Genomic DNA, 23,952 nt, shown 5'->3' on the forward strand with positions numbered 1-23,952 from the left:
CAATAAGCTGGTTGCATAAGTGTGCACACCCTTAAACTAATACTTTGCTGAAGCACCTTTTGAGTTAATTACAACATTCAGTTTTCTTGGGTAAGAGTCTATCAGCATGGCACATCTTGACATTCAGTATGTACCTGACCAGGTATATGGAACAAATGGAGTATCAGAGATTCTTCACAAAAAGAATACAGGGCATGAACATGTCCTGTGCGGACTGCCTCAAAACCCTATCCCTGTACTTGGTTTTCTATACAATGCTGCAAGTCAATCTATAGCTGGGCCTACCATCCTCTGATCCCAGACTGATGACCTTCTAAAAACATCTTGCAAGACAAACTGCATCATAGTTACCTTCATTAGAGACCTAAATCTCATGTATATCATAAACAGGACATGTTGTATGGACAGGTATGTGTCTCAGATATTACTCCTTCCCTGGAGCAGGCTTCTCATTCATGTGAAGCACAGTTTTTCAATAACCCAATTCAAAAGTAACTTGGACAAGATGATGGGGAATCAGAAATTTATTCCTGGTCTGGCACTTATGCATCTGCTCCGGGCAACCTGTAAATGCTTAACCCCCATGGCCAAGCCTACATCTACCCCTTAAAATTACCGTAGGGTATCAAACCTTATCAGATACATTTGGGAAGGGTGTCTAGGCTTTAAAAAATCCCCTGGGAATGTTAGCCTAGTAATCGTCTATGAACTCCAGCTTGTAAATATGGTAATATTTTACAGTTTCTACTTAAACTTTTTTTCTGTTTTGCTAATTTCTTTCCTGTACTTCCTTTACTTTATGCATACTTTCAGGCATTAGCAATACAACTGAGCTACATAATTTGCTTTCCAACCTTCTGCTATTAACACCTGAGTTGGCAAGAAACCAAGTTCCATCAACTGAGTACTCCTATATTCCAAAATTGTGAGATGACAATCTTAGCTTTTGACATCTCTTTCTCATGGGATTTTCATATTTATATTGTTCACTTCATTTTTTTTCTGTTCATTACAATCAGATAGACTAATTAAATGTCCATCCATATTTCTACTCGTACACATATTTAGACTTTTATATTATGCACCACTAATGTGCCAAAACCATGCATCCCTAGTTTTTTCCTTCATCGGTGCTTTATGTTCCTCCGAAAAATATGTTTTACTCAACTGCTACAGTTGTAGTTCCTTGCAAATATTTCACTTCCCGCTAATTCCTCTATATATTAAATTACATTTTCTACAAGACTGGTGATGAAATATACAAAGACTATCTGAAGATTTTTAGCAAAGGTATATGATTTGCATACACTTGAACTTCTTTACTATGGATGTACTCAACGAATTTCTTACATCAATATACAGTTGCTTATACTTTCTTCAGCATTACCTCTTTTGTGCATTTGTAAATGCTTCTGACCCACAGGCATTTGGACTATTCTTTCAAGCAGATGGGGCTTCAGTTTACTATCTCATCCAAGGATTACACAATCATGAGTGCAGCATCCCCTCAATACTACACTGCAGTGTCAGAAATTGATCTTTGAAGTGTGGGAATAGAACCAACAGCCTTCTGCACCAAAAGCAAGTGTGCTACCTGCTGTGCCACTGACACTCGCAGAGATTATTAAGCCTTTCAAAATGTTTTTCCTGTTTGCAGGTCCATTCTCAGGATACATTTTGCTTTAGCATTTTTCTTAAAGGTAAGGTTATCTCAGACCTATAAGGTACAAACTCTGAAAAAATCATGCATGATTTATAAAACTTGTCTCATATCTGCTTGTCTTCTGTCTTTTGATTCTGTACCATGGCTCTAACTTTTTCTTCATCATGTTTCTATCCTTCTGACATCTGACTATGATCCAAACATTCCAGACTTGTTATTCCTATTCTAAATTTGCACTTGTGTAGCATCTAATTATGACTTATGCTCTTTTATACTATTTAACGATTTATTAGTCACTTGACATACTCTTCTTGTAAGTATCCCTACCCACAAATTATCTGTTTTGTTCACACTACCTTCCAAGCCTCCAATTACTATGCAGCTTTTTGGAACATCTCTGGTGCTAATGAAATACCAAACATAAGTCTAAGAAATCTGTACTTTCTGACTGCATTAAATGTACAAATTTTAGTGATTTCTTCATATAGCTTTATCTGTCAGAATCCCTGATTTGTATCTAGCACTTAAAAGAGTTTGGCATTTTCCATTGTTTAAATCACCTTTTCAACTATAAACAATGACTAATACTCTTTTTTAATCACTGCTCAGATTTTGCAGATCAACACAAATGTGAATCTTACCTTGCTTCAAAAATTGGCTACACTATTCACCCATTATATTGGCTCTAAGTGCTTCTTAAATCCATTCTATGCTTTCCACTCACTTCACTGCCTGGTCTATTCTACTCCTGCCGGCTACTGATATTTTCCATGGTGCATACATCACTAACATGATGACTGTTTTTATTCGTATTTTATATTCTCCTAGTAAATTTAAGCTCCTGAATAAATCAGACAGATATTACTGTTATGACTCTGCTCAGTATCAGACATATTTCTGTACATATGTACACTTTGGTTTCACATTGTGAATTTCTTCCACCATTCTTAGCTTCTCACAATCCAAATGACACATTAAATTAGGAGATTTTACTTCTTTAAGTGATATGAGTTGGAAAAGGATCTTGTGTCACTTATTTTATAGCCAAATGTCAGTAGCTTTTGACCCAGTGGTCATAATGTTAGTGTGAAGTTTTTTTTCATTAGTATTTCTTGACCACAATGCATTAGAAGTATCTTCAGACAAAATGGTTTAAAATTCAACACTTTGCTTAGTATTTCTCCACATTTCTTGCAAACAATCTGATTTATACTTCTAAAACAAGGAGCATCTTTATTAAATTATCACATATGACATAAGCAATTGTACATTTATATAAATGAAAACAAACCATACTGACAATTATAGTTGTAAACATTATACATGACTTATCTATCCAGTCACTGTCAGTCAAACATTACATAGCTCATTAAATCCTACCTTTTTTAAACATCATTCCTCCTCTGCATGTATTATTCCTACAATTCCCATTTTTTCAATGTAATTTGCTCCTACCATTTTCTAAAGATCCAGATTCCAGTTGTTTTATCTCTGTTACTATAATCATTACTTCTAGTATGCTTGGTTTAGACTTTGATTTCCATTTTCAAGTAATTGCTTTTTTGGCAGTCACCATAATTAGAATAAGCAAGGGCTTACTATGTATAAGCAATTCCAATTCTGTATCATAACCCAAAGATCATTTTCTTAGTTATACCAACTTGCTCACCCAGTATTTCTGATTGAGTATTCTGCAGGGAATTTTTAAAGTCTGCCATCTCATTACACTCTCAGAAAATATGTTCCCAATTAACTCCTTCTTCCCTATCACGCCTCCAAGATTTGCTATCTACCCGAGGAAAAATTCTCTGGAGTCTTCTTGGGGTATAAAATACCTATGCAAACACTTCCAAGCAAAGATACTACATCCTCTAGACTTTGTTGCATATTTGGGAGACATACCTATAGCCCCCCATTGTTTCTTTGCAAACTGCTTATCCAGTCTCTCTTCCGTATTCTTTCTAATCTCCTCCAATTGATTCTTATAGTTATCATGCAGTATTCTGTATGCTCTAATTATTCCTTTTTTAACATCAGTTTCTATTCTAGATTCTACCAAAAAGTCTACCAGTGCTGGTCTTTTGCTTAGGATCCCAGTAATTGTTTTCTTTTTGTCTATATTCTATCAATTCTTGATAGGGAAGACAGTCTCTAGCCTGCAGTCCAAATAAATTCTTGGCCTCTTTCCATTCTATTACCTTTCCCTCTCTATTTATTTGCTCCTAATACCTTGGTTCTTTTGCCAGTTTTCTCCAATAAATTCCTGCCCCCCCTGGCTATTGTCTATATCCCCAATTGCAGTCATCCCTATTGACAGAATCCCCTTTCTCTATTTCTGTGTTGGCTTGGTTCTTGGAATATTTTCTGCTACTTTATGAATATAACTTACTGTATTGTTATTGTTTTTCTTACGCATCTGCATCCAAAATCCTAGTATCTCCTTGTTTTTTTATGCTTCCCCCCATTTGTCATCATCCCTTTATAAAAGTTTCTGCTTTTGCTATGTACAGGAGCCTTAACTGCAAAACTCTGAAATACCCCCTTCAGATCAGTTAATTCCAAACCACCCTGCTCTATTGGAAGAATCAGCTTATCCCACTTAACTCATGCTATCTTACTCTCCAGATAAAATCTTTCAGGTCTTTATTAATTGCTATCTACAACTTCTCCTCTGGTTGACAAAAATATGCCTGACCTGTGTACAACACTAAAGGGACGAAAACATTTTAACCACTAGTGTCTTGCTTTCCATAATTTCTCAGTTTTTGTATCATCTTTTGTTTAGTCTCTGCCCACATATCCATAACTGCCACAGCAGAATCCTTTTTAATCCATACTCCTAAGTACTTCATTTATCATGTCCCAACACAAATAAAAACCACTGAAAACACTCTAGAGAATAAAAAAAATGGAAGAAGCAACAATACTTCAGAGTGACAATGCTTTAATTTCTGTTTTTGTCCAAGGTGAATTTCATCGGAACAACGAATAACAGTAACACTAATAATTTATAAACACACTGGAACCAATCAGCATTGCTATTTAATTTTCATTCATTAAAATCAAATCCTTTAATAAAAAGTTAAAAACAACCTACAGCATAAATAAAATAAAAAGATAAACAGATTTTTACATTACTTTCAACCTTCGATCCTTTAAAAAAGCATTTAATATTTATTGCAACATTAATACTTGGCAAACTGCCAAAGTGTTTCTTTATGCTCCACCTTGTTCTTCAAATCTCCCCTTTTCTGCATATTGAAACTTGTTCTATGACTGTAAACATAAACCTTTTAAAATTTGTGCATTCCACTGAGGGTTTGAACAAAACATTTTTCTCATTCCTACTTTTAATTGCACACAAATGTTCTTTAACTCTAACTTCTAGGCATACCTAACATAATATACACTGCACCCTGTACAAGTAATAAAGTAACTCACACCCCTTGACTTGCAATTAAAAACACCAGGAATCTGAAAGGTGTATCCAATATGTTCTACACTTAAATATGGCCCCTCTAATATAAACCTACATACTGAACAGCTTCCACATTTATGCATTCCTTTAGCTCTTGCTGACTATTGACCCATGGTTGTTATTTTGGTATTATCATTTTGTAAAATACTTTTAAGATTACATGTATTTTTAAAAATAAACTTAGGACCTGTACCAATACTCTTAACCAAATCTGAAGTTCCTTCTAATATCTTCCAGTTGGTTTTAATAATAGAACAGATATCATAACTATCAACTGTCATATCAATACTACAGACTTCCGTATTCTTATCAAAATATGTCTTTCTACTGAATTTCTGTAAAGGTTTTAACAAAATAGGGGGAGAACAAGTTTCTTGTTTCATTCTAATTTCTTCAGCCTTTGTGTTAAACATATCAATATTATATCCTCATAAAAAATAATTTAGTAATAAAGTGAATTTCCCCTTCAAATGTCTCATTCTCAGAGGTCATCCTCAAAGCTCTTATATATTGGTCTCTGGGTATATTATTTTTAATATACCTTGGATGATTACTTTGTTAATTTAAATAGTTGTTGCTAAAAATGCTTTTCCTATCTTGCTATCACATCTATTTTGTATGCTATTCCATTTCATATATACATCTAAAAAGCCAACTTCTGAACTACATTCCGACGATGTAAATTTCAAATATTCAGATTTTTCATTCAAGGAATCCACCATGATTGCAGCATCATTTTCAGTGCCTTCTATAATCAAAAACATGTCATCCTTAAATCGATTATAATATACTACTTGTGGTGGTGTTGCGGTAGAGTTGTCGCCTCACAGTAAGACGATGTCCAGTTCGATTCTCAGCTAGAGCATCAGCTAGAGCGTCTTCTGAGTGGAGACATGCTTGAATGGGCGTACCTTCGTTGAAGGTTGTGTGTTAGGCCTGGCAAGCCAGTATGTAAAAATCAACTGCCAATCATTAGCGGACCGGAGTTCCGCTGTGGCGACCCCTAACCGGAAAAAGCCGAAAGACACAAACAAATAGGTGGTAGCCATGGGTTGAAATACCTCAGGCTCCCACCAACAGAGAATGACATTACTAAATGCTGGGGTGACTGCAGACTCCATGGCTACCCCTTTAATCTGTTTATAGATATTATTATTAAACAAAAAAATAAACGCTTAAAGTTTCTAACAAACTGCAGTAAAAACTGACATTGTGGCCTTTAATAACACTAAAATTATTTAAAAACTTTGTAACATATTCAACACTCATGTCTTGTGGAATGCTTGTAAAAAGGAAACAAAGGTCTACAGTCACACAAACATTACTAGCACTCTTAAACCCATAAGCATTCATAAACTCTATAATTTTGTCTAAAAAATCCCAAAAGTCTTTTATAAAAGAGTTTAAGTACTAAGGGGTTAAAAGCATAATTTAATAATAAAGAAATGCCTTGCTCATGCAACAGAGACCTCCAAAGCAGAAACGCAAGCAACCTCCACTCCCCAACACAACCCAAATGACACACAGCCCACAAACTCAGTGTGCCACTCAACCACAGCCCATAAGGCATAACAACGTACCCAACACTCTAGTAATAGGTGACTCTATAATCAGGCACACTGATGTTCCACTCACCAGGCTAAACAAGGAGAAAGTTATTGTCAGCTACCTGTCAGGTGCCAGGATCCACCACATAACCCATGGATTCAAATCACTCCACAAGAAGTACAAATATGACACTGTCATTGTCCATGTTGGTGTGAATGACCTGAGACGTACCTCCCTAGACTACATGAAAAGAGACATAGAGGAGCTCTCCGATCTTGTAGCCCAGGCGAGTATGACCCTAGCCCTGAGTAGCATCCTGCCATCATCCAGAATGATACCACAAGTACAAGGACAAAATGATCGACCAACAATTGGCTAAGCTTCTGGTGTCATTCTAAGGGGATTCAGTATCTGTCTGCCTGGGATGACATGATCGATAGACCACGATGCTCTGCCAGAGATGGCCTGCACCTGTCACCCTTGGGATTCAGGATACTGGCTAAGGCTCTGCCACCACTATAGTGCCTTTTTAGGCAATGTTCAAATGACAAATTCATCACTGTAACAGTACAAGCAAGCAAAATCTGAGGGTAATGCTACTCAATGCTAGAAGTCTTAACCTCAAAATGCATTCACTCGAGGCACTCCTTAAAATGGAGAACATGAAATCTGTGCAGTGACAGAGACCTAGTGCAAGGCTCCAGAGAGCACCCCTGCATTACAAAGCTATAATGCATACCACACCTTTCGGCCACCTAACCTGGACCGAAACACTAAAGGTGGAGGCGTGCCCATATTCATTAAGGATATCCACACCTCCAGGCTTGTTGCTCAGCATAATGCACCTGAGATTATCCAAGTGAAACTAACTCTGGGCAAGGCCGCAATCCAAATTGTAACTTGCTAAAGATCCCCCACCATGCCCCAGGATTCCCACTCCTCATTTCTTGATACACTGGAAAATATTAGGGTACAACCCAACACCCTAATAATGGGCGATTTCAACTACCGCACCATTAACTGGGAAAGCTATTCATGAAACAACATTTTTGCTCAACGTTTTCTGGAATTCATAAATTCTGCCTTGGATCAACTTATCCACACCACACCAGGGGCAGCAATATCCTAGACCTGGTCAATACCAACATGGCCGACCAGTGTTCCACACGAGGTCATTTTGTCGTTGGTCAGATCCGACCACAAGCTAATCACCCTAGACATCCACATCCTGCCCCCCTCCCCCATTAGGGAAACCACTGTAAAAAATGTCTCCAAAGCCAACTTCATGCTTCTTAAGACAGAAGTGGCAAACTTCACGAAACCCATGCAGACAGACAACAAGAGATATGACTGCTGAATCCTACACAAATGCACTTTATAAGCACTTACACAAGTGCATGGATCCCTAACGGAACCAAGATGCTATCCTCAAAAAAAAGGAAGCCAATCTGGTGGTCCTCTGCCATGAACAAACTCTACATCAGAAGAAAGAAACGGTTGCAAAAAAGAGTAAAATCTCATGATTGGAGGAACTCCCTGGTCAGCCTCAGTAAGAAGCTGAGATCCCTCATAAAATCCTCCAAAGCTAGTTACGAAAACAAAATCACCACTGATTCTAAAGACAACCACAAAGCATTCTATAGCTATGTCAAGAATCACAATGGCAACACTCAGATCTGCTCTGAGTTACAAAACAATGGCACTAAATATACAGAACCAACTGATATTGCCAACATCCTGGCAGATAGATTCAGTGCTGACTTTACCACTCTCTCACCCCCTAAAGGGCCCACCTCTACACTGGAAGAATGCAAAGTTCCTGTAATCACGGCTGCACAGGTAAAAACCACACACTCCAAAGCCAAGAACACAGCATCCATGGGACCTAACAACATCCCAGGCTGTGGTCTACACGAACTACAGAATGAACTGGCACCCCACCTAAGCACCATGTTCAATCATAGCCTCACCTCAGGCTTTGTGCCCAATGAATGGTGCACAGTGACAGTTATCCCACTCCATAAAGCGGGAGCCACCACAGACCCTGGGAACTACCACCCCATTAGCCTGACGAGCCTGGTCTACAAGGCCATGGAACTTATAAACAAAGACATTGGTAATCCCCAAACTCTGGACCCCACCCAGTTCGGGTTTGTAAAAGGCAGATCATGTCTCCTAAACCTGATAGACTTCTTTGAAGCAGTCACCAAAGCTGTAGACGAGAGTAAGGTGGTTCACACAGCCTATCTAGATCTCGCCAAGGCTTTTGACACCATCCCCCACTCTGGAATTATAGATAAACTCACTAAACTAGGTATAAACCCCTATGTCACAAGATAGGTTGCCAACTGGCTCACTGACAGAACCCACACTGTGAAAGTTGCAGACTCCCGACTTCAGACCAAGTGACAAGTGGAGTACCACAGGGTTCAGTCCAGGGTCCTCTCCTGTTTGGTATCTACTTTTCTGAAGTACAGGCTAACACAGAAGGTCTTTAGCTAATGAAGTTCGTAGATGACTGCAAACTAGGAGCCATAATTGAAACTCCTAATGATGTGGACATCCTACAAAAGGTCCTCACTAAGACAGATGCCTGGTGTCAAAGCCATGGCCTCAAGCTCAATCCCAAAAAGTGCACTGTCATCCCCTTTGATAAAAACTTTGTACCCATGAGCTACCACACAGGTGGTAGTCTACTTAACACCGAAAGTGTGATAAGAGACCTTGGGACACAGGTGGAGAGTAGTCTCTCCTTTGATAATCACATCGCCACAGTAGTCATGAAATCCTTCTACGTGGCACACCTCATCACAAAAGGTTTCTCATCCAGGAAAAAAGAGGTCATGGTTCCCCTCTACTCGTCACTCATTAGACCCATTATAGAGTACAATGCCCCTTTTGGTATGTACCTCACAAAACATCTACAACAACTGGAAATGCCGCAGAAATACCTCACAAAGAGGATTACCTGCCTCAAACAGATGCCCTATGCAGACCGTCTCAAAAAACTCCAGCTTTACTCTGTCGCATATCGCCTTCTCAGAGGCAATCTTTGCCTAACATACAAAGCTATGTTAAACCCAGAGCTGTTGGACATGTGCCACTTAAAGAAATCCCAATCCCTCCGAGCTACACGCTCTAGGGACCTAAACCTTGTCACCACAATAAACAGAACATGCTGGAGGGATAGATTCCTGTCCCAGAGACATCCCATTTTATGGAACAAACTACCTATCTATATCAAACAAAGCTCCTCATTAGCACTCTTCAAGAAAAATCTTGATGATTGGATGGGAAATAGGAAATTCACCCCAGGGATCAACTCTGTGGCTCTGCTTGACAGGGGCACAGGAAAATAATTTTCTTGAGTGGCAAAAGCCAGGGTACCTTTTTGGCTAGGCTTACATAGGCCCTAGGGCCAATAGCCTAGTACCTACCTATGAACCTTCTGTGACATAATATGGAGCTGAAACAACAGGCCGGAAAGTTGGGTTTGTTGGATCTTTGGTATTCCAAAGAGAACACCTAATATTGGTTTCTGTACCAATAAAAAAATCATACAGGTCTGCTTCAATTTTACCATCCATAAGACAGTCATAATAAAAAAGATGAAATAGCACTATAACATTTTTTCTCTTACTCCAAACCAGCTCTTAAATATTTATCTTTATTTATCATACCTTCCATTGCATCTATACATTTGTTTTGGCCCATTATCACCAAACCCCTGCCTTTATCCGCCTCCATAAATCTCACATTACTATTGTTTTTCAATTCAATCAGAACTTGTCTTTCTTATTTACTTAAATTAAAATATCTATTCTTAGTTTTGTGACTTAGAAGTTCACAAATTTCTTAACATTTTTTTTTCAAATACATTTAAAGTACTGTTAAGGGAAGGACTGAAAGTAGAAGGTTTCCTAAAAACTTTATTTGGTAAATTAACATCATTCATCACATAATTCAAATTGAGTTTATGTGTAAAATGCTTCATAGGTTCATATGTAGGTACTAGGCTATTGGCTCAAGGGCCTACGTAAGCCTAGCCAACAAGGTTCCCTGGCTTACGCCACCCAAGAAAGTTAATTTCCTGTGCCCCTGTCGAGCAGAGCCACAGAAGTGATCCCTGGGGTGTATTTCCTATTTCTCATCCACTCATCAAGATTTTTCTAGAAGAGTGCTAATAAAGAACTTTGCTTGACACAAATGGGTAGCTTGTTCCAGGGAATAGGAAGTCTCTGGGACAGGAATCTATCCCTCCAGCATGTGCTGTTTATAGTGGTGACAAGGTTTAGGTCCCTAGAGTGTGTAGCTCGGAAAGATTGGGATTTCTTTAGGTGTTGCATGTCCAACAGCTCTAGGTTTAACATAGCTTTATGTTTAGCAGAGATTTCCTCGGAGTAGGTGATATGCGCCAGAGTAAAGCTGGAGTTTTTCGAGACGGTCCGTGTAGGGCATCTGTTTGAGGTCAGTAATCCTCTACTTCTGTGGCCTTTCCAGCTGCTGCAGATGTATTGTAAGGTACATTCCAAAAGGGGCATTGTACTCTATAATGGGTCTAATGAGTGCCGAGTAGAGGGGAACAATGATCTCTTTTTTCCTGGATGAGAACCCTTTTGTGATGAGATGTGCCACATAGAAGGATTTCCTGACTACTGTGGCGATGTGATTATCAACGGAGAGACTACTGTCCACCTGGGTCCTAAGGTCTCTTATCACACATTCTGCATTAAGTAGACTGTCGTTTATTTGGTAGTTCATGGGTACAGAGTTTTTACCAAAGGGGATGACAATGCACTTTTTGGCATTGAGCTTGAGGCAATGCCTCTGACACCAGGCATCTGTCTCAGTGAGGCCCTTCTGTAGGATGTCCACATCATTTAGGGATTCGACTATAGCTCCTAGTTTGCATTCATCTGCAAAGTTCGTTAGCCAGAGGCCTTCTGTGTTAGCCTGTACTTCAGAGAAGTAGATACCAAACAGGAGAGGTCCCACGACTGAACCCTGTGGTACTTCACTTGTCACTGGTTAGAAGTCATATTTGGAGTCTGCAACTTTTACAGTGTGGGTTCTGTCAGTGAGCCAGTTGGTAACCCATCTTATGACGTAGGGATTTATACATAGTTTAGTGAGTTTAGCTATAATTCCAGAATGGGGGATGGTATCGAAAGCCTTGCGAGGTCAAGATAGGCTGTGTGAACCACCTTACCCTCATCTACGGCGTGGGGACTGCCTCAAAGAAGTCGATCAGATTCAGAAGGCGTGATCTGCCTTTCACAAACCCGAACTGGGTGGAGTCCAGAGTTTGGAGGTTACCAATGTCTTTGTTTATGAGGTCCATGGTGATACATTCCATGGCCTTGCAGACCAGGCTCGTCAGGCTAATAGGGTGATAGTTTCCAAGATAAATGGTGGCTCTCCCTTTGTGGAGTGAGATAACTGTTGTTGTGTGCCATTCAGTGGGCACAAAGCCTGACGTGAGACTATGACTGAAAATGGTGCTTAGGTGGGGAGCCAGCTCGTTCTGAAGTTCATGTGAAACGCAGCCTGGAATGCTGTCCGGCCCCATGGATGCTGTGTTTTTGGTTTTAGAGAGTGCAGCTTTTACCTGCACAGATGTAATTACAGGGATTCTGCATTCTTCCTGTATAGATATGGGCCCTGTAGGGGGTGAGGGGGGTAAAGTTAACAGTGAAAATATCTGCCAGGATGTTGGCAATATCAGTTGGTTCTGTAATTTTCATGCTGTTGTGCTGTAACTCAGAGCAGATCTGGGTGTTTCTATTGAGATTATTGACATAGCTATAAGAATGCTTTGTGGTTGCCCTTAGAATCAGTGGCGATTTTGTTTTCGTAGCTAGCTTTGGAGGATGTTATAAGGGATCTCAGCTTCTTACTGAGGCTGACCAGGGAGCTCCCCCACTCATGGGATTTTACTCTCTTTTACAACAGTTTCTTCCTTCTGTTGTAGAGTTTGTTTTTGGCAGGGGACCACCAGGTTGGCTTCCTTTTTTTGGAGGATAGCATCTTGGTTCTGTTTGGCATAGCATGATCCATGCACTAAGTGCTTACAGAGTGCATTTGTGTAGGTGTCAGCAGTCGTAACTGTAGTCCATCTGCATGGGTGTCATGAAGTTCGCCACTTCTGTCTTAAGAAGTATGAAGCTGGCTTTGGAGAAATTGTTTAGTGTGGTTTCCTTAATGGTGGGTGGGGGCAGGATGCGGACATCTAGGGTGATTAGCTTATGGTAAGATATGACCAATGAGAAGTTGACTTCAGGTGTGTAACACCGGTCACTCATGTTGGTAATGACTAGATCTAGGATACTGTTGCCCCTGGTGGGGGTGTGGATAAGCTGATCCAGGGCATTGGAATTTATGAATTCCAGAAAGCGTTAAGCGAAGGAGTTAGTACATGTGTAGTTTTCCCAGTTAATGGTAGGGTAGTTGAAATCGGCCATTTTTAGGGTGTTTGGTTGAACCCTAATATATTCCAGTATATTAAGAAAAGAGGAGTGGGAATACTGGGGCATGGTGGGGGATCTGTAGCAAGCTACAATTTGGTTTGCAGTTTTGCCCAGAGTTAGTTGAAGTTGGATAACCTCGGATGCATTATGCTGTGCAACTAGCCTGGAGGTGTGGATATTCTTAATGAATATGGCCACACCTCCGTCTTTGGTGTTCTGGTCCTGGTTAGATGGCCGAAAAGTGTGGTATGAGTTATAGCTTAGTAACGCAGGGGTGCTCTCTAGAGCCTAGAACCAGATCTCAGTCACTGCACAGATATCAATGTTCTCCATTTTAAGGAGTGCTTCGAGTGAGTGCATTTTGAGATTTAGACTTCTAGCATTGAGTAGCATTACCCTCAGTTTTTGCTTGCCTGTTCCTGTTATGGTGGTGAATTTGCCATTTAAACCCTGCCTAAAAAAGGCACTATAGGGGCGGCAAGAGCCTTAGCCAGTATTTGGAATCCCAGAGGTGACAGGTGCAGGCCATCTCTGGCAAAGCATCGTCTGTCGACCATGTCGCCCCAGGCAGACAGATACTGGATCCCCTTAGAATGACATCAGAAGCTTAGCCAATTGTTGAAGTCAATCATCTTGTCCTTGCACTGCGGTATCATTCTGGGTGATGGCAGGATGCTACTCAGGGCTAGGGTCATACCTGCCTGGGCTACAAGATCAGAGAGCTCTTCCATGTCTCTTTTCATGTAGTCCAGGGAGGTATGTCTCAGGTCGTTCACACCAACATGAACAATGACAGAGTCATATTTGTACTTGTTGTGGAGGTACCTGAGTGCGTGGGTTATGTGGCGGATCCTGGCACCCGACAGGCAGCTGACAGTAACCTTCTCCTTGTTTAGCCTGGTGAGTGGGACATCAGTGTGCCTGACTATATAGAGTCACCTATGACTAGTGTGTTGGGTGCGTTGGTTTGCCTTATGGGCTGTGGTTTACTGGCACACTGAGTCTGAGTCTGTGGGCTATGTGTCATTTGAGTAGTTCTGGGGGGGGGTGGAGGTCGCTTGCTTTTCTGCTTTGGAGGTCTCTGTTGCTTGAGCAGATTATTGTTGAGAGCCTCTGCGAATGTTTTTGTGTTTCTATGTGTGGATTTTGGTGGTGTAGGTTTAGTGGGACTATGTGATGAGTGTGGTGTGGTGCAAGTGTTTACCTTCTCCTCTTGACTGTCAAGTTCAGTCTTGGTTGGAGACAGCTTTACCTCCAGTTTGACTAGATAAGTGCATCTCTCACAGGTTGTGGTGTTGTTGGTTGTGGTAGGAGGAGAGGGTTGTCTGTGTACATGAGGCAATTGCTGTATTGCCCCAAGATGCCCAGATTCATCAGATAGACAGGAGAGAACACTGGGAGCTGACCCTTGGACATGCCTGAATAAAAAAACTACTTTCCTCTAGACAAGTGAGGAAAGTGAGTATAAGAGCTGTTTTTCAAGTACAAAAACTGTTTTCCTCTAGGTAAAGAGGAAGGTTGAGTGCTGTAGTAATTTGTAGCTTATTTAGTGCTAACAACAAGTTCTGAACAAGTGCTGAGCACGAATAAACAAATTCAAGTGCTAAAACTAAGAATCTGTACCTGGACCTTGTGGTAGATACGCTACCTAGGGCTTTTAAACCAGAAAGTTTAAAGAGATGGAAAAACTTCCCAAATGGCCAATAAACTACAATTTCTTGGCCAGAAACCACTCTTGTGGTAGAACAGCTACCTACTGCTTACCACTCCCACTGATAAGCTAGAAGGTTTCCCTCCAACACAGAAAGGCTTGGGGGGCTCAGAAACTTACAAGTAGTCCTGGATACAGCAAATCTCTATCTGGACTACACTAGGTTCAGTAAAGATGGAAAACAATCACAAATGAGTGCTTTTAAACCAAAAGGTTGAAAGATATGGGAAAATTGCCCAAACGGCCAATAAACTACAAAGAGGCATTCTGGTTTTACTGTTCATTATCAAATTGTCTCCATGGAGACATGGTAACCAGATGGAGAGTTGCTTTTACAAACACAAATTTATTTGATAGAGAAAAACTTTTTATTATATTCAATGTTCTTTTTTATTTGCTTTCTCTTAAAACTAGTTACTAGATCAAGCCATGGACCGATAATCCAGTCATTCCTCTATGCAACAGTGAGAAAAAGCGCATCACATTTTCTTGTATCATGCTTTTTTTTACCAGACTTTTCTTCTTTTTTATCTTACAGTGCCTATATTTCATAAAAAGGAGAAAGAAAGAAGGAAAAAAAACAGGGACACCTGTTTACTTTAGTATCCCCAGCATACTCTAAAATAACTGAGAAAATTGTACTCTATAGGATGCAGAATACATCATGCATTATAAAAATACTACTGTTAAGAACAAAATTTTGTTTTACTTACAATTAAACTCTTTCCTTTGTCTTCCCCCTTCCTAAATGTTCTTTCAAATATTAATGACATGAAGAAGGGCATATGCTTTATAGTCCCCTAAAGTTTAACAAAGTCAGAAAAGTTCTTGTTCTGCCACATTTCACAAATATAATTAATGCTTTGTAATCCCACATTTATTTGTCAGCTTCTGAGTTGCTGGTTTTCTTCCTGTTGATCTCCATCTCCGAAAATACAGTCTCTGTTTCATTTTTAACATACTCCAGGTTCTTCTAGTCAACTCTTGTGCTTTTTTCTGTCTCTCAAACATTGTCTTTTGAAACACTGGAAAAGGTTTCACTGGCAAAATTCTTTATCATCTTTACTGCCAGAGGAACAAGAAGCAAAATATCCTTTTGTTTCATTGATCAATTTTTGCTGGACAAACATTTGTATTTCCTCCTTAGAATGCTCTCCATCAAAAATGATTTTGTCCCTCCAGAAAAGAATATTCTAAAAATAGCTGGGTACAGCAGCTTGACTCTCATGACTGCTTCTCGACATTCCTTGATTAGTGGAATAAATTTACTCCTCTTCTGCCTGTTGTAAAGTGAGTAATCATTTTCCATAAGCACTCTACTGTCTCTCACTTCTAGTACATTGTCCTTCTGCCACAGAATCAACTCCTTCGCTTTTAGGATTGCATCTTTACTAATAAAGGTCTAAGTTGCTTTCTCATGGCCAGGTATGGAGCATATGCATAAGTGCCCTTTCAATTAACTCTTGCTGTGGAATGCCAGTCAAGTTGCTTATTTGTGCTGCCTTCACAAAATTAATACTATCTGTTCCTACTAATTTCTCTGGTACAGCATAAAATTTTCCCTATGTGCTGTGTTCTCTAATGCTATTATTTTTTGAAACATCTCTTACTGAGCAGTCTTATACTCAGCTAGACTTTTCTTCATTTTGATCTCTGATTTTTGCAATTTTACCACCTCATCTGAATATCTGTATGACGCCCCACCACTGGCAATAGTAATCCTCACCACTGGCACCAGTGGGGGACGTACACTGACAGGATTACAGGTACACACACAGTATTTCCAGATGTAGCTCTCTGCATCAAGTGCAATTTCTGTTAATAGAACACAGAGACCACAGTCAGTCTACAGCTGGTTTCTCCCTCTTTCTCCAGATCCCCAATAAGACTACCCACTGGCACAGCTATACAGTTGAAATCTCAGCTGACTGGCCAAGACCTCCAGCACCCTTCTCTGTCCAACCAGTGCTTCACGTCTCTGCCCAAGTAGCTCACACACACACACACACACACACACACACACACACACAAACACACACACACACTCACCTGGGAAAGGCTGGCACAGGTTTACTAACTATGCCCCCTTTTGCCGAGACTATAAGGTAGTTAGTATTGCCACCAGCCAGCTTTTTATCAGCTACCTTAAGTCCCTTAACAAAGGGTGTCCAATCTTACTGTGTAATATTACTATTAATACAAATGGTAGTTTGACCAAGAGCAAGGCTATTAGTAGTGGCCTACACAGTGTCACCAAATAAATATGCAAGTACTCTCAGAACTTAAATATCTCTGCACAAATCAGCCACAATGAAAGATTTAAATATATTTAATAATAAAAGAACAAGAACATACTAAATATATATTTACAGTGACATGAGTTCAAAATCACAGGAAATATTTAAAACGACATTGCAGGACAGTCTCAAATAAATTAAGAAAAATATCTAAGCTAAGCTTAGGTATATTCCTGACTATATCTAAGAGAATTACTATAACCTAAGAAATTACTACAGAGCAAGGCCGACGTGTGGTGAATGGGTCTTCTTGTCAGGACCAAGACAGACTACAAAATGATGTCTCTCTCTCCCAGAGACCTCGCAAATTAATATCTCAAATATTACTGCTGAGCTACCTTGCAGAATGACATAATTTCTTGTCTTCTGACTTCTAGTCTCCAGGCCCAAAACAACCATTGATGGTAGCTGGCAGAATTTAGCATCTATCTGTAAAAATATATAGACAAGGGCTTTTCCTCAGATCTTTGGCAAATGCTGGAAGTCATAAAACAATAAAAGACTTCCAAGACAATACAGAAATCCTCTCAGCACATTGTGTTGTGTCTCCTTGCTACCATAAAGTAATTTAATTTCAGCTATTTTTCTGAAATTTACTAGACTGAGGTTAACCTCCTGTATTCCAGTTTCCACTGTTAAAATATATACATTTAAACAGTTACAACAGTGCATGTACACTTCAGTTCTCTTCCAGCAGGTCACACTGTGGATACATCTGTAAGGTCAGTACTTTATAAAATACCTTTTTTAACTTATTACATCCTACGGATGCCTCTAGGTGTCAAATATTGCTTCTTCATATTTTCATCAACAATTCCAAAAACATGCTACGTACAAGGTTTTTAAAGATTTCATCTTAAAGCTTACACAATGGCAAAATCAATTTAGTGCAGGTAAAGAGATATTAACTGTTGTTTTTATGATATTAATTTATATAGATATGATTTTCATTTTTTCTAAATATCTCCACAAACAAATAGCACAGACAGAACTCCTTAGCCTCATATGAACGCTCTCAGCAAGATGACTAAAATGCTCCTGACAATATGTGTGTAACTTGAGTAGTTGAGCGATTATAAGTTGTTTACAAAATAGTACAAACGTAATAGTTACTGCGTTTACTGTGACTTATAAAATTCAGCTCAAGACCTAGAACCTAAAAATATACTACCGCTATAAAATGTTTTGTGCTGAAGGGTTTGCCATTTATACTTCTTTCATAATTCCTATGGTTCCAGAAATATGAACATTTGTTTGAAACGTGAGAACAATCTGATTCTGTCAAAAGGCTTAGGCTCCGCACATTGGAAGTTACAGTGCAAACTTCCTGAGCTTCATTGGAATGAATGAATTAACACACGTCTGTACAAACAAGTTAGATATACACATGACATTCAGTTCTAATACAGTTGTAACATAAGAATCTTATACAGATGATATTGATATTCACAAAAGACATATTATTTACAAAATTCCAGACAGCTGTGCTGGCAGTATCTCCGTTTGCCACTCTTTTATATAAATCATGTTGATATTCACAAATGACATATAATTATTTACAAGTTTCAGGTAGCTGGGCTGGCAGTATCTTCTTTCATGGCAATCTGTTTAAAGCTTTTTCCATTTTCCAGCCTTTTATTACTTGTGCTGATACACTCCTTCAGTGTTTTGTTTATTTTAATCAACTGTGAGTACATCTGACTAATTATTTCCTCTAGATCCTGTATTTCAAACTCTCAGCTTCTGGACCTCAAACAGCCCTCAGACTAGCATAACTATAGATAAGGGAAACACCTAAATTACTTCTTTAGCTGCACTGTCAGGATTTTTTTTTTGTCTTAGGAGATCATGGCCCTTGCCTGTGCTTGTTACTCCTCAGCATCAGTGGTAATTTGAGTTTGATATCACTGCTCTAGATTACCGGAAGTCACGTCTTGCATAAAATCTGGAACTTGCACTGCTTTTTGCTGAACAGCTGAAAAATTCTTCCCCATCTGCGTTTTTCCTCATCTTTTGTGACTGACTTTTTCAGATGCTCTGAATTTCTTTTTTTTGCTGGCATCCAAGCAGTACACTTACTAGCAAGTTACTGAAATTTACCCAGAAATACAAGTTTACTGGCTCTCTCTTCTGACTTTTTGTTTTCACACTGGGAGAGCTGAAATTAAGCTGGTACTCAATGTGTGGCCATCTTGGAAGTCCAATCTGATTTGGAGTTTTGTCATAATGCTTCTGATGTATTTTTAGACTTCAATGGCTCAGCTACTTTCACTCCAGGAGCACCGACCAGAACTCTTTTGTTGGCACTGCCAAGTTCTGTTCAATATGTTCAACATTTTTGATTTTTTTTTGTTGGCAATGCATCCCTAAAAATGAATCCCATAGTTAGGGACTTGGAAGCCTATGTAGGCAATGAGCTGTCTTTTTATCACCATGTACCCACTAATATACGGAAGTCCTTTTTGATTGCACAGTTTATATCTAAAATTATTGTGTCCAGATCCAGGGATGCAACTGTTTCACAACACTCAGCACTCATGAGGCTGATAATTGAAACTGCCCCCTTCAGTATATACACTTGTCCAAACACTTATTACAACTGGAAGACCACAGTGTTTTCTCACAAAATATATACGTCACACACACATACATACACACACACACACACATATATATATATATATATATATATATATATATATATATATATATATATATAGAGGGCCGTCTCAAAACCTTATCCCTCTCTTCAGTACCACATAGGCTACTGAGAGGCAGCCTCTGCCTTGCATATAGAGATTCAACAGACCCTATTCTGTCACACCTATTACTACATATTTGCAACTCCAGTGGTATCATAAACATCTGCTCAAGGGATCTCAAGCTGTTTTGCAAATAAATAGAACATGCCGGAGGAACATGTACCCATCATACAAATAACTTTTATTTCCACTCCACAACTCGACATAAAGCAGTCTATTCAAAGTGCTTTTGTCAAATGGTTGGGCAACTACAAATTCACCCCTGGTTTATCACCCTGTCCCCATGGATAGGTGAAACATGTAAATGTCTAAATGTAGCCTTGTTCAGCCTATCTCTGGTTTACTTGTATGCAAAATATGAGTTCTACAAGCTACCGTGGGTAATATAAGGCTAAGATCATAAGATCCTACTAGATGAATAGCCTAGTAAGTACCTATGAACCTGTGTAAATTCTATTAAATGCACTTGCTGATACTTCTACTAATCTTCAAAAATACATTTTTCTGGAACAGATTCTACATGATTTACTGAAGGCAGTTAACATGCTTACAACCACACCAAGTGCAAAAGGTTTGAATTTTAATTGTGCAATATTTTTTTCTGAGACTTGTGGTTGTTTTTCATCATTCTCACAAAGATCATTCTTATTTTCCAGGGCACTACTTCTGCAGACATTTTATCACTTTATTTCTTATTTCTGATGTTTTACCTAACAGATTATCTTACACATATCTTTCTCCACAAATTAATTATTTTAACAGAGTAATAGTAATCTCAACTGATGTGTACATATGCACAGTTTTATAATCTCCAGCCTCTTTCTCAATGAATCATGCAACTTACTAAATTAAAAGTCTTTGCAGGATTGTAAAGTTCAATAATACAAATATCTACAGTCCTTTTAAGATTTTATACTCTTGCAAAGAGCAAATGGCAAAAAAACCCCACCAAATTTGTTTTAGGTTCACATTCATTCCTAAATTTCTGTTATTGTTTGCTGCTGTTTTGCCTTCTTCAAGTGAAAGTGAAATTATTAAATACTTTCAAGTATTCCTCCCTTGTCATGTGCAAGAATGTAGCACATTGCACCTTTCAAGTTTCTTAGCTGGTCTAATGGCACTGACAAAATGAAATCCAAACTTCTAACGTTCTGTTAAACTTCCTTGACACTAAACGATTCCTGGTGGCATCATCTGGATCATTTATACAGAGAAAAAAGGTATGTATGTGCAAACATGTAAGCCCTTTTCCCAATACATTTCTTCAGTTTTGCAAATATTTCTTCACTTTTCACACCATATGACAGCTGTAGGCTTGTCCTGATGGTGAATAATTAACACAGTGACAGTGAGGATATAGTCTACACTCTATGAGATCTTTAATCACATCCAACTGTCTAAAATAAAGGGTATTGTGTGACATACAGTTTCCTATTCAGCTCATCCCTCAAATCTGATAACACTCAATTTCCAGTACAAACAAGATCAACAACTGGGCATCTGTAAATGTTAAAAAACAAACATTCACAACTTCATATACAGGTTCGGCTTCTTGCAGCTCTGCACTTTATCTTTAAGGTTGATTAGCATCATGGAATGTCAAATCCTCAATCTCAGCAACTTTGTCCAACAAACGTTCTCTCTAAAAGGTTGCATTTTTTTTATCTTGTTGGCACTGGCGTGGTAGATTTCAATTAATTACTGTCTCACAAATAAAAGCACTACCACTTTCTGTACTTAAGACCGTTTGCCTCTCCAAATGCAACAATATGCATTAGATTTCCTACCTTAACATCTTCTTTATGTTTACTTACCTTAAATGTAGACAGGCCATAAAGCCGTGTAGTGTGAACTGTCTCTGGAGAAATATTTGTGATGTTTGTTATGAAGTCTTCAAGGTATTTACACGCTTGTTCCAGATGTGTTGTATTAATAATAATCTGTACCAGCTGAAAAACAAAACAGCATCTAATTAGTTAAAAAAAAACTTCACATTTCACACTGCTAGTACTTACCTTTCAGTGCACTATGTTAAGTTACATGCAAGAAATATTACTTAAAAGATGTGACTATAAAAGTTCACATATTTGGCTCTTGGGTGTTGGCAAATCAGACTATCTATTCTATTAAGTCTGACAACAGTGACTTAGAATAAAATAGGTACTAATATATTAATTGCCACAAAACAGAATTTAACTTTACTGTATCATAACCCATTATCTACTGAACAAATAAGTTTTCAAGTCGACATAAACAGTTGGATTGACAGGTGTTCAAAAGTAAGTGCAGTAATCAAGTATACTTTCTTTTAGTGGTACGGTGCTTACCATAAAAACAAATAAAATAAAGACTGCGTCCATATTTTAGGCTTCTTGTCATAATTAATTCTAAGTTTCCCATTGGTATATTGATAATAGGCTATTAGCAGGGCTCAGATGATCATAAAAACAGTATGTACATATGTACGTATGTATTATACATTCAGCAACACAGTTTTAAGAATCAACTCACATTTGTGGGAACCTAGCTACTGCATAAATAAATAAGAGAACAAATGCTGAAAAGACCTAGAAAAATTAGTCACTTCCCATTTATGAAAACAAATGCATGATGCTCTGCAGCTAGAAAAAAGATAAATGAACCCCCAAATGAATGACTTACAGCAAGTGAAAGAGCAATGTGATGTGCATAGGAAAGTAACTGGGGAGGAGTGATGAAATTTGGAATAAGGAGTTCAATGACTAAGCTGTACTAGGTTACAAGAAAAATACTTCAAGTACAGTGTAGGATCCCTTCAGTACAAAAATATTCCCATACAAGAAAGCCTTATGCTAGACACAGGGCCACTACCAAATAACACCCTGTTTACAGAAGGGACAGTAAAGCTATGCAGGAGATAAATTCTTCACTGTGTAGTGCCAACTTAAGCTCTCATTCTGATGCATAAATGTATCCATCACAGAAAATTCATGTTGCTTACATTTGGCTGATATCTTTTACTGCTGTTTTCCACAGTACATTCCTGCAAATGCACATGTTTAGTCCGTTTCAGTGCCATTACATTCTCAATTAGCACAAACATACTACGTAAAAAAACATTTTATTATTTCATATAAAGTACGTTCACCATTAATGGCAGTTTGCCAATGCCATAAGCAGTACAGCCACAGCCAGTCTAGGGTAAAATGTCTGCCTAGGTGGTGACAAAAGCATGGGAGATATTTTCTGAGCCCAGAAATGTGGTATCTAATTTTAGATCTAAGTTTTGAATATGCTTTTGAAAGTTAAGAGAATGGATCAGCTAGATGCTTACATATCCAAAAGAAGTGGTAGTGTCAAATAAGGTTGTTGGTTGCTGTGCTGGTCAAAAAGCATGAGCAAGCTGGGACTTTTCAGAAGTAATTTCTTCATACCAAATAACACAGCCTTGCTTTGTGTGTTTATGTCATAGTGGTGGTAGGGGGAGGAGATTATTAGAGGTGAACCAGTGTTTTAATTCCAGAAGGTCGGTTTGTACTGGAATTTTAATTATAACTGATTTAAGCCAGGGAACTAGGCATTTAGCTTCCAGAAGCCATGGGGGGATCTACATGTTCTGAGGTCCAGTTTGGAAGTTTTTTTTAAACATTTTTTTTATTCAATGAGGTCCATTTTAGATGTTTTTTAGCAGCCTGAACAAAAAAACATAATTCCTCAACTTTGCTTTTTCCTCCATCCTTTCAATGCACCCAAACTGTGGAATATAACTGTCCATGGAAGCCAAGTCTATCAAAAGATACATTGATTTGTTTTCATCCAAGCACATAAATATTGCCATGGACAACCCAGGTAGATATATCACAAGACACACAAACATACACTGCAAGAAATGAAGGTCACCTATGTCATGACTTTAGGGTATTGGAGGAAACCAGAGCAGATGTACAAATCCAGACAGACACAGGGGAAGGACAAACTCCACACACAAGAAAAAACAGCTAAGATCTCAGGTTTGCAGATGCTCTAAAGTGAATTTTAGAGTTTTTA

General features: G+C 38.7%; 1 protein-coding gene across 2 annotated transcripts in view; it reads right to left on the bottom strand.

Annotated features, from left to right (window-relative positions):
• EXOC6 (exocyst complex component 6) overlaps positions 1-23,952 on the bottom strand; it is a 1,799,203-nt gene that overhangs the window by 579,901 nt on the left and 1,195,350 nt on the right. For both annotated transcript variants that reach the window (XM_044056688.1, XM_044056689.1), the window contains exon 17: positions 21,741-21,875. In XM_044056688.1, coding sequence (XP_043912623.1) covers positions 21,741-21,875 — 135 coding nt within the window. The remainder of the gene's footprint in view (positions 1-21,740; positions 21,876-23,952) is intronic.

This window comes from Protopterus annectens, chromosome 14.part0 (genome assembly GCF_019279795.1).
Source record: "Protopterus annectens isolate FY-2018-M chromosome 14.part0, PAN1.0, whole genome shotgun sequence".
NCBI lineage: Eukaryota > Metazoa > Chordata > Ceratodontiformes > Protopteridae > Protopterus > Protopterus annectens.